The 12,358-nt window shown below is 36.0% G+C and overlaps 1 protein-coding gene across 1 annotated transcript; it reads right to left on the bottom strand.

Annotated features, from left to right (window-relative positions):
* Positions 1 to 394: 394 nt before the first annotated feature.
* On the bottom strand, positions 395 to 4,691 carry LOC145640494 (uncharacterized). Its single transcript, XM_081691766.1, has 3 exons — positions 3,599 to 4,691; positions 1,055 to 2,364; positions 395 to 955 (listed from the first exon to the last, which is right to left on the bottom strand). Exons 1-3 carry the CDS (start codon positions 4,689 to 4,691, stop codon positions 395 to 397), a joined length of 2,964 nt encoding a protein of 987 aa, XP_081547892.1.
* Positions 4,692 to 12,358: the final 7,667 nt, after the last annotated feature.

The following is a 12,358-nucleotide window of genomic DNA, read 5'->3' as shown; positions in this document are numbered from 1 at the left end:
ACAGTTTGGAGAGGATATCTAAGGCTGAGCACGGTTTATTAATCACAATATGCTGGGCGATTTGGAATGCTAGGAATAAGTGGATTTTTGATGGCGAAGAATGCGACCCAAAGAGATCTCTTGAGTATGTCTACAAGCTTATGAGTGAGCTTAAAGGGGAGGAAGTGATAATATGATAACTCAATTGCTTGCCCTTTATTATTCCACCACAATGTATATTTATACAAGCTGTACTCCTTGAGGCACAAGGAATATCTTTTCCTAATTCTATCAAACCTAGGAAACTAAGTATTATTTCCTAAGATAAGATAGGAAATATATCTAGGAAAATATATCAAAGTAAATCACAAAGATATGATAAAAGATACTAGTCTATCTTTCCTAACACCCCCCCTCAAGTTGGAGCACTCGGATCAAAGATGCCCAACTTGCTAAGGAGGTAATCAAATTGTGGCTTTCCTAAGGCCTTCGTAAAAATGTCAGCTAATTGCTCATTTGTGCGAACATGATGTGGAATAATTAGACCTTCTTGAATGGCATCCCGTACAAAGTGACAATCAACCTCGATATGTTTTGTACGCTCGTGAAACAGCGGATTTTGAGCTATGTGTATCGCTGCTTGACTATCACAGAAAATCGGGATAGCTTGAGGATGTTGCACGCCCAAACTCAAGAGTAGGCCCTTTAACCACTTTATTTCCATCGTTAGAGCCGACATTGAACGATACTCAGCTTCCCCGGAAGAAGTTGCTACCGTGGGTTGCTTCTTAGACTTCCAAGCTATCGGTGAGTGTCCCAAAAAAACCAACCACCCAGATAATGACCGACGTGTAATGGGGCAAGCTGCCCAATCGGAGTCGCACCAACCATTGAGAGTTAGATCGTTGTCAGACCGTAGTAATATGCCCTGACCCGGAGTGCTCTTCAAGTATCGTACCACTCGGGTTGCAGCCTCCTAATGAGTTTGCTGCGGTGCTTTCAAAAATTGTGATAGTACATGCACGGAGTAAGTAAGGTCAGGCCGAGTGACGGCCAAATACACCAACCGTCCAACCAGCCTACGGTATGGTTCCGGGTCTGCCAGTAGGGGACTATCACTGCGTGCCAATCGGTGGTTTTGTTCCATCGGAGTCAAGGCCGGTTTCGATCCCAAGAGACCCGCTTCTGAGATTATATCTAACGCATATTTGCGTTGAGATAAGAATAAACCTGTACTACTTCTTGCAACTTCAATTCCAAGAAAGTATTTTAGAACACCCAAATCCTTCATATGAAAACAAGTGCTCAAATAATTTTTGAACAATTTCAAAGCCGCTGAATTGTTTCCTGCAACAATTAGATCGTCCACATAAACAAGAACATTAAGTTGAACCGACCCCTTTGTAAAAGTAAAGAGTGAGTAATCCGGGTAGGATTGAACAAAGCCATAGTCCTTCAATGCCGTTGTAAGCTTGGCAAACCAACACCTAGGAGCTTGTTTGAGGCCATATAAAGATTTTCGAAGACGACAAACAAGATCTGGTTCATTAGTAGTGAAGCCTGGGGGAAGTTTCATGTACACTTCCTCATTTAAGTCACCATGAAGAAACGCGTTATGGACATCCATTTGATGAAGCTCCCAATTTTTAGAGGCGACAATGGCAAGAAAAGCACGAACTGTTGTCATCTTGACAACTGGATAAAAAGTCTCATCGTAATCAATGCCTTTGGTTTGATGATTACCAAAGACGACCAATCGTGCCTTCAATCGTTCAATACTTCCATCAGAATTGTATTTTATTTTGTACAACCACTGACTTCCAAGGGCCTTTTTACCAGGAGGGAGTTTCTCCATGGTCCACGTGTCATTATTTTCTAGAGCACGCATTTCTTCTTTCATGGCCAATTTCCACCCATCATCTTGCATTGCCTCTTTGAATGATCGTGGTTCTTTGCCTCCTGTTATAGCTGCAACAAAATTTCGATGTTTCGCAGAAAATTTATCACAACTAACATAATGTGCTATAGGATACGGCATACCTGAGGAAGGTGGAGTAATTGGATTGAGTGATGCTCCGGATGGACTATTACGAGCAACGTGGGTATGAGTGACATAGTCATCTTTGTATTTGCTAGAGGGTATTTTTGTACGGTGACCACGCCCTAACAAAGTAGGTGCCGTAGCCCCCTCCTCCTTTCCTTCCCGAGCTGCTGCCGTGGCTGTGGGATTAGGGGCAGCAGGTGTCGGGGGTGGACATTCGATAAACCCAGGCTGCTTCCCATCATCATTGTCCTCAAAAATAGGATAATTATCCATATTGTCCCCCAAATTGATTGTGGCATGTATATCATCAGTATCAATGTCGATGTTGGTGGTTTCGACATCTAAATATGGATATATATCCTCAAAAAAACGGACATCTCGAGACACAAAAAAACCTTTTTGTCTAAGTCAAACAAATACCACCCCTTCTTCCCAAAGGGATAGCCAACAAAGACACATTTTCTGCTACGACTTGCAAACTTATCACCTTTGGCCTTTTGGTTATGAGCAAAACACAAAGAACCAAACACACGTAATTCACTAAATAAAGGGGGAGAGCCAAACAACATTTCATAGGGAGTTTTGTTGCCTAAAAGAACAGATGGGGTACGATTAATTATATGGGCTGCCTCTAGAGCACAGTCCCCCCAAAAATAAATTGGTAACCCCCTTGAAATCGAAGGGCACGAGCAACATTAAGAATGTGTTGGTGTTTTCTCTCAACCCTACCATTTTGTTGAGGGGTCCCTACACAAGAGGTTTGAAACAAAATTCCTTGGGCAAGAAAATAATTCTTCAAACAAAAAAATTCAGTGCCATTATCACTCCGTACAATTTTTATTTTCTGAGAAAATTGCCTATCAATCATGGCAATAAAGGACATAAATATTTTAAACACTTCCGTTTTATCAAGCAATAAATATATCCAAACTGCACGGGAGTAATCATCAACTAAGGTAAAAAAATAATGAGCACCACAAGATGATGGTTTATCATAGGGACCCCACAAATCACAATGCACGATCTCAAAAATACGGGAAGCTTTATTTTCACTTAAAGGAAATTTGTCTCTAGTGTGCTTAGAACGATGACACACTTCACAATCTTTATTTAAATGACCACTAGAATTACTAAGAAAAGGGAGTAGTTTTACAACTTTCTCGGAGGGATGACCCAATCTTCTATGCCAAAGTCTCAAGGTGTCTTCAATCAATATTGTTGCAAGAGAAGCTTCTTCCCGGAGGTAGTATAGTCCATCCTTGAGATCACCCGTGCCAATCACTTCCCTCGTGCGTTGGTCCTGTATAGTACATATTGTAGAGTTAGTTATGACTTCACAATTATTTGTTGAACACAATTGCGAAACCGAAATTAAGTTACAATTTAATTTTGGAACAAAAATAACATTGTAAAGAGTAATTTTGTCCGTTAATTTAACGACCCCTTCTTTCATGGCGACTACGTTTTGGCCATCCGGGAGTCCTACATTGCAAGAAGGAACATCACGCAATTCTAATAAGTGTGATAGATCGCCGGTTACATGATGCGAGCAACCGGTGTCTATTATCCACTTACCATTGATACGGTGTGAAGGAGGCATAGCATTGCCCATCACAGCCATTACGGCTTGCCATTGGTCGGCAGTAAGGTGCGGAAATTGGTGAGCAGTGGTTGCGGCAGCAGAAGTCGAAGGAGGTGGCTGATTTGCGGGGGTGGCATTGGCTTTGACAGGGGCATTTTTCCCACGGCCAGCCCCCTTATTTTCCTCCTTTGAGCCGTACTTTTCGATGTACCATAGAGGAACACTGTGTTTATCAAAGCATGTAGTTGCATCATGGCCCTTTTTGTTACAGTATGTGCAAACCAACGCAGCTCTTTCGGCACGTGAGAGGCGCGGTTTGGGGTTAGTCTCCATCCTAACAGCAAACCCCGCTACCTCGGGTGGGTCTTCTTTTATAGCTGCAATTCCCCGTACACGTTCTTCTTGTGCTATTGTTTGGAAAGCTCTATTCAAGGTTGGGAGAGGGTCTTGAGACAAGAGCGTAGAACGAAGAGCCGCATAATAATCCGAGTATAGCCCAAGGAGAAATTGTTGAAGACGATCCCCTTCTCGTCTATTTGCGTGTTGTTTCCCAACATCACAAGTGCACTTACCACACTTGCATCCAATCAATGGCTCGTGTTTATCAATCTCATCCCAAAGCACCGAGAGTTTACTAAAGTACACCGCGACAGGCATGGATTTTGTTTGCTCGCAGCGACTAAGTTCAGACTTGATTTGTTGTATGTGTGGGCCATTAACAAGTCCAAACCGTTCATGTAAATCATCCCAGAGCTTCTTTGCATTGTCATAGTTTGATAGCATAGATCGTACCTCCGGTTCGATTGTGTTCATAAGCCATGACACAAGCATACAGTGTATTGTCACCCAATCATCCTTCGTGCAAGGGGAAGAATAGCTAGTAATAGTGCCATCAAGGAATCTGAATTTCCTCCTAGATGACAATGCTATGAAGATCGCATGAGACCAATCATTAAAGTTATTTAATTTTAGGCGTTGCGAGGTTATGAAATCACCAGGACGGTCTTGAGGTCCAAGGTAGAAAGGGGAGTTTGATTCGATTTTAGGTGGTGGAGGTGGTGGCGGTGGGCTGTCATCGCCAGGCATGGTGGAAAAGAAAAATTTATGAAAGCAGTAAAGGCTCCGATACCATGATAATATGATAACTCAATTGCTTGCCCTTTATTATTCCACCACAATGTATATTTATACAAGCTGTACTCCTTAAGGCACAAGGAATATCTTTTCCTAATTCTATCAAACCTAGGAAACTAAGTATTATTTCCTAAGATAAGATAGGAAATATATCTAGGAAAATATATCAAAGTAAATCACAAAGATATGATAAAAGATACTAGTCTATCTTTCCTAACAGGAAGTGAGTAAGGCTTGCGTGAGTGGAAGGAAAAGGGGGCGGTGGATGGCTCCGGATGTAGGATGGGTGAAACTTAATGTTGATGGTGGGGTTTATGAGGGGATGGGGAGCTGTGCGGGTGCAGTGGTGCGTAATGAACAGGGGGATGCCTTGCTTGCTGCTTCGTGGATGGTTGAGGATCGATGGACGCCGGAGATCGCGGAAGCTAAGGCTTTATTTTTAGGGGTGAAGCTTGCTGTGGAAGTGGGATATAGGAAAGTGGTAGTCGAGAGTGGTTGTCTTGGCCTCATTAAAGCAATTTCATCACAAGAAAAGGGTAGCAGTAGTTTGCACTTGATTTTAGAGGATGTCTATCATTATATAGCAGCTTCTTTGAAAGGGTAAGTTGGTGTTTTGTAAGTAGAGAAGGGAATAATGCTGCCCACGAGATAGCTCATTGTTCTCCATGGAAAGTGGGGTGTAGGACTTGGTTCTCTGATTTTCCTTCTAAGCTTGTATCGACTTTGATTGCTGATCTTATTAATGAAAGTTAGTTGCTCTTTGGGAGCTTTGCTTCAAAAAAAAAAACAAAAAAAAAAACAAAAAAAAAAAAAAAAAAAAAATAATAATATTGATACAATTCATTGTCAAATGGTTGTATTTTTTTTATACACATTTCTACATTTAAACTCATTGAGAAAATTAGAGTACTACACAACTTAAACTAATTTTCATAATCGGTTAGTTCTTCGTCTTCTTCTTATCCACCAAGCTCAGCCCCTCCATTACCTCGGCATTCCTTTGAACTGACTCCCATATCTGATCAGTTATTTCTTGTCGTACAATATCCATAGCTGCTTTTCTGTTAGGATCGTACATAGTATGATCTTCTCTTCGCTCCATGACTTCAACTTGGTGCGTGAATGGAATCCCTAGTTTATGTAAACGAATAAAATTGTGTAGTATACAACAAGCAACGATTATTTGCAACTGAAAACGTAATTTTATTTATTTTATTTTTTATTTATTTTTTAAAAAAAAAAAATTTAAACAACAAAGTGTTTTGTGTTCTTTTGTCATAATACTATTTTATTTTTAAATTATATAGTATATGTGTTTAAAATGTTTTGGGGTTTCATGTTTATAATATATTTTCCATAAATATTATAATTATAAAGTATATTTTTCATAAATATTTTAATATGTACATATGTATATACACATATGTATAGTAATAAATAATCAAAGATCACTAATCCGTAGTAAATCACTAATTACTAAGTTCAGTTCAGTTCAGTTCATTTCAGCTGATTTCAGTCAATGAGAACAGACCCTTAATTGTACACACAATTCACGAACTCGAATTCAACACTACGTGAAAAAATGAATTTGGCACCGGTTCAAACCCGGCCTAAGGCACCGGTTTGAACCGGTGCCAATGTGGGGGGTGCCAAAAAGGGGTTTAAAAAGGCACCGGTTCAAACCGGTGCCAAAAGTTGAAATTGGCACCGGTTAACCGGTGCCAAAAAGTACCAAAAAATTTTATGATTCCTTTTTTGGCACCGGTTAACCGGTGCCAAAAGTGCCAACATAATAAATTTTTTTTTTTTTTACATAAAAATTAGATCTGTATTAATATTAATATAATCAAATCTGTTCATTATAATATTAATATATATAATAAAAAAAAATTACAGTATAATCAAATCTTAATAATAACCAAAAGTGCCAAAATATTAATATAATCAAATCTGTTCAATATATATATAATAAAAAAAAATTACAGTATAGAGCAAAATAAATTACAACAGCTAAATCAAAATAAAAAAATTACACATATAAATAAAAAAAAATTACAATATAAATAAAAAAAAAAAGAAAATCAGTTGATTCTTCGATTTAAGATCAATATACTTGCATGTTGATTCTTCAATTTAAGAACTAAATCCATATACTTGCACCAATTAAAATAACCAAAATGAATAGATTAACATGAATCAATTCAAAAACCCAGAAAATCGAAAAAAAAAGAAAATCGAAAAAAAGAAAAGAATAACCCAGAAAATGAAAATGAAAATCAGTTCAAAAAAGAAAATGAATCGGAAAAAAAAAACCCCAGAAAATCGAAAAAAAAAATAGTTCAAAAATCGGAAAAAAAAAGAAAAATAAATAAAATCAGTTCAAAAACGCATAACATCAATTACAACCCAGAAAATAAAACCCAGAAAATCAATTAAAACCCAGAACATCAATTAAAACCCATAAAATAAAAAAAAATTCGACAAAAAAACCCAGAAATTAAAAAAAAATCGAATTAAAATAAGTTAAAAAATTGATTAACCAAACTAGAAAATCGAAAATCATTTTAAAAAAACAAATTTAAATCGATTAAAATAAAAAATAAATCAATAAAACAAATTTAATTCGTGGTGGATTAAACAATTTTTTTTTTTTAAAGAAACCCATAAAAAATTTCGAAGACACTCATCAAATCAATTAAATCCAAAATCAACTTCGAACAAACCCAAATCAACTTGATGTTACGGTGGAAGCGGCGGCTTTGCGGTGGTGTTGTTGCATGTTGTTGTTGTTGCGGTTTATTATTGCATGTTGTTGTTGTTGCGGTTTAAGGGAGAGCAGAGGAGAGATCGAGTAGGTGTTGTTGCGGTGGTGTTAGAAGAGAAGAGGTTCGAAGAGAAAGAGAAGAGATGAGCAAGAAGGCAGAGGAGATAGAGCAAGAAGGGAGAGCAGAGGAGAGAGAAGGGAGAGGAGAGAGTGATGAAAGAGGCGGACTGAGAGGAGAGAGAAGGAGAAAGCTAAGTTTTAGGGTTTTAAGGAGAGATAAGGCCGGTTTTTTTTTTAAATAATAAAAGGTCTGGTTCACAAAGGCACCGGTTTAAACCGGTGGCCTTTGTGATTTTGGCACCGGTTCACCGGTGCCTTTTACTCTGGTTTACCTTCCCACCAATTTTGTAGGCCATTTTTGGCACCGGTTTGGACTGAACCGGTGCCAATTAGGGAGTGCCTTTTTGATATTTTCTACTAGTGCAATGACATGTGATTTATACAGTTATATAAAAATTCTCATATGGTAATAATGGTATGTAATATTGCTACTAGATCTAATTTATACAATTTGTACAAATTAATGATTAACAATGTAAACAGTTGAAATTATGCACATTATTGACAGACGTGATAAACATAACTAGAGCAAATATATTTTTATTAGTTTCACGAAATAATAATATGTGGCTTGTTAGTAACATTTATTTTCTACGCAATTGAAGTCTGCCTCTCCATTGGAGTACGTTCATATTCAATATTTTGGTAGCACTTAAAAAATTTATACCGTATAAAGATTTGTTTGCAATTCGATTTAAACTAATAACATGACAACATAAAGTAAGAGTACAAATTTTTCTTCCTGTTAATTAATTGTCCGATCGGTCCAAATCATTTTCACAAGTACTTGTACAATTGTATTACCATTAGGGATGACAATGGGTCGGGTCTGGACTGGATCCATAGGGACCTAAACCTGAAATTTTAAAGGTGGACCCAGATCCGACCCAGACCCGCTGGGTCTAAAAAGTTCAGACCCAGATCCATCGGGTCTAGCGGATCTCGGGTTTAAAACGGGTCCAAATGGGTCTAACTTAATTTTTATTAATTTTTTATAATTTTGTATATGTATTATAAATTTATAACTATAGTACTACTTTAAAATAATAAAAGACGCATTAAAAAAAAACTTGTTCATATTTTTTACACACAAATAATTTGTTCATTAAAAAGTAAAGACAATGTAAGGAAAAAATAATTGTACTCCGTAAAAACTTAATTTCTTGGTTGCTTGTTGTTTTATTTGTTCAGTTTCACTAAAGTTTATCTTCTAAACCTCTAATTACGTAGTATATTAAGTGATTTTTAATAATACTATAACTGATATATATATATATATATATATATATATATATATATATATATATATATATATATATATATATATATAGGGTCGGGATCCGGTGAGAACCACCCTTTATGTGAGAACCCACACCTTATGTGAGGACAAATCTCCGCTGCTAGATTAGATGAAATCCATCCGCTGAGATTATAAGCCTGCCTAACAAACTAACCTTCAGCCTCTACTTTATCTCTCTCCTCTATTCTGTCTGCAAATCAAAGCTCATCAATGACGATTTACTTATCAATGGCGATTCACTGAGTATGCTCTTCTTTCGGCAAATTTCAACGGTTTCTTTCTGCAAATTTCAACGGTCGCAATTTCATCCATCATTGAGGTTTGTTCGTACTTTTAATTTTGAATTGCATGTTAATCTGAATGTTCAAAATATTTTGATTTTACATCTCTAAAAATTTTGGAATTGCATGTTAATTTTCGAATTGAATTACATGTTAATTTTCGAATTACATTAATTGAATTGAATGTTTAATTGCATCAATTATTTGATTGAAATGAATCAATTATTTAGGTTTGATTAATTTGATAGAGATTTTAATAATATCAGATTAAACTTGATAGTGATTGTAATGACGTCATATTAAACTTATGATAAAAAATGTTCTGAAATTTCTAATTGAATGCTCATATTATGTTGTTAGTAGGTTTTTATTTTCAATTGAATGCTGTTATTATGTTCTTATTTTCAATCAAATTTAAAATGAGCAAATAAATTAAAATGAGCAAACCTAAATATGTATAATAGAACATTTAAAATGAGGTTACTACAATTAAAATGAGCAAATATTAATTACATTCATAAGTAATTCAAGGATCTATAAGTACTCAGTGTTTCGGGTAAAAACACTCAGTATATAGAATTGTGTATGTATGTGTGTGTGTCTGTGTGAGTGTGAGTGAGTGTAACAGTGTGTCTGTGTTTGAGTGTGAGTGTGAGTGAGTGTAAGAGTTTATGTATGTGGGCATTGAATTGCATGTTCATTTGACAAATGAGCAAACCTATCCCCCCTGCCCCCTCCTCTTTCAGCTTGCAATTATGATTTTAGAAACTGATTTTAGTTCTAATTATAGATTCTGAAATTATCGTGTGTGTGTGTGTATGTGTGTGTGTGTGTAAGTGTGTATCTATATCTGTGTGTGTGTAAGTTTGTTTAAGAATCTGATTTCAGTTCTAATTATTGAGAGCGTATGTGTGTGTGTGTGTGTGTGTGTGTGTGTGTGTGTGTTTAAGGAGGTGCATATTCACAAATGATGAGCAACAACGAACAAGTTGAGAGTCAATCAAGTACCATAAAAAATGTGCCAACTACTCCTACAATAGTAGTTTCTCCTAAAGTAGCACCTTTGATCACTCCTGGAGGAACAAAAGAATGGCATCCAATATGCCCCAATGAGTTGAAACCAGCTATAGGGATGAAGTTTAATAATCTTGAAGAGGGCCTTGAATTTTATAAAGGCTATGCATTTGCTTCTGGTTTCAATACAAGGAAGTCTACAACTAAAAGACAAAGAAGAAGCAAAGAATTGAAATATCAGTATATATTGTGCAATAAGGAAGGATACAAAGAGAAAAGAAAGACTACTGTAGAAAAAAATTTAAATAACAAGGAAGGGGAAAACAATGAAGAAAAAGCTTCAATCAAAAGGAAGAGACTCGTTACTCGTGTTGGGTGCAAGGCACATATTGTCCTAAAGCATTGTGATGATAACACATTCATAGTGACACAATTTCATGAGGGACATACTCATGCACTTTATACACCTAGCTGCAATCTATTCCAAAAAGAAGGAAGGAAAATGAACATTTTACACAAAAAAAATAATTGTGAATAATTCTAAGGTAACACTTTCAAATTCTCTTATGTTTCATGAATTCTATGTATGTTCTAATAAAAGTTGTTTGCTCATTTGACAAATGATGAGCAAATAATTTTTTGCTCATTTGCCAAATGAGCATTGAATTGTTTCATGAATTCTGTTATGTTTCAAATTCTCTTATGTTTCATGAATTCTCTGTATGTTCTAATAAAAGTTTTTTGCTCATTTGACAAATGGGCAAATAATTTTTTTCTCATTTGACAAATGAGCATTGAATTGTTTGCTCATTTTTAAAATGAGCATTGAATTATTTGCTCATGTGATAAACTGTTTTGTTCTTTAAATCGGTGAATATTGGTCCCGTTACAACTTTTCAAATGATGAAGGAAATTGTTGGAGGATATGAAAACATTGGTGCATCTAAGGAAGATTTCAAAAATTTTCATAGAGATTTAAAAGCATACATTTAAGGAAGTGATGCTCAAATGTTCATGGATAACTTTACCAACAAAAAGCTAACGTGGAGCGCTTTTTTCTTTGATTTTGAGATGGATGAAGATTATTGCCTTTGTAGAGCATTGTGGGCAGACCCCCTTTGTAAAAAGAGTTATGCTCTATTTGGTGATATGGTATCCTTTGATACCACATACCAAACCAATAGGTAATTCATTTATGTGTTATTACTAGCTATGACTTAAATTAATGACTTTGTTTTAAATAAAATTAGTTTAATTGCTCATTACTTCTATGTGAAAATTGAATATCCCCATAAGTCTAATATTCTTTGATAAGAGTATGTATATGGGCATTGAATTGCATGTTCATTTGACAAATGAGCATTGAATTATTTGCTCATTTGACAAATGAGCATTGAATTGTTTGCTCATTTCACAAATGAGAATTGAGTTATTTGCTCATATGACAAATGAGCATTCAATTATTTGCACATTTGACAAAAGAGCAAATAATTGTTTGCTTATTTCACAAATAAGCATTGAGTTATTTGCTCATTTGACAAATGAACAATCGATTATTTGATAATTTTTCAAATGAGTATTAAATTATTTGCTCATTTAAACTTTATTTTGTATGTGTAAACAGGTACAACATGGTGTTTACTCCATTTACAAGGGTTGACCATCATAAGAATTGCATTAATTTTGCTGCTGGTTTCATAGCAAAGGAAGATATCGTGTCATTTGAATGGCTGTTCAGATCATTCCTCAAGGCAATGGGTGGGAATGAACCTAATTGTATGATCACACATCAGGATCTAGCAATGAAAATTGCTGTTAGAAGTATGTTTAAGAAGACCGAACATCGGTTCTGTATGTGGCACATAATGAAAAGGTTACCAGATAAGGTGGAGAAATCAATCATGCAAGAAGAAACTGGTTTCCTAAAAAAATTATGTGCTTGCGTTTGGCACCTTGAAATTGAACCCGCTGAGTTTGAAGAAAGGTGGAACAAGGTGATGATTGAATACCACTTGGAACAACATGAGTGGTTAGGTTATATGTACAAGATAAGAGCCTAGTGGATTCCGGCCTATTTCATAGATGTGTTCCTTGGAGGAATAATGCGTACAACATCAAGATCCGAAAGTGAAAACAACTT

The sequence above is a fragment of the Chenopodium album genome, chromosome 7, assembly GCF_948465745.1.
Source record: "Chenopodium album chromosome 7, dcCheAlbu1.1, whole genome shotgun sequence".
NCBI classification, from domain to species: domain Eukaryota; kingdom Viridiplantae; phylum Streptophyta; class Magnoliopsida; order Caryophyllales; family Amaranthaceae; genus Chenopodium; species Chenopodium album.
Note: the sequence above shows the minus strand (reverse complement) of the source record. Positions and strands in the feature narration are given on the sequence as shown.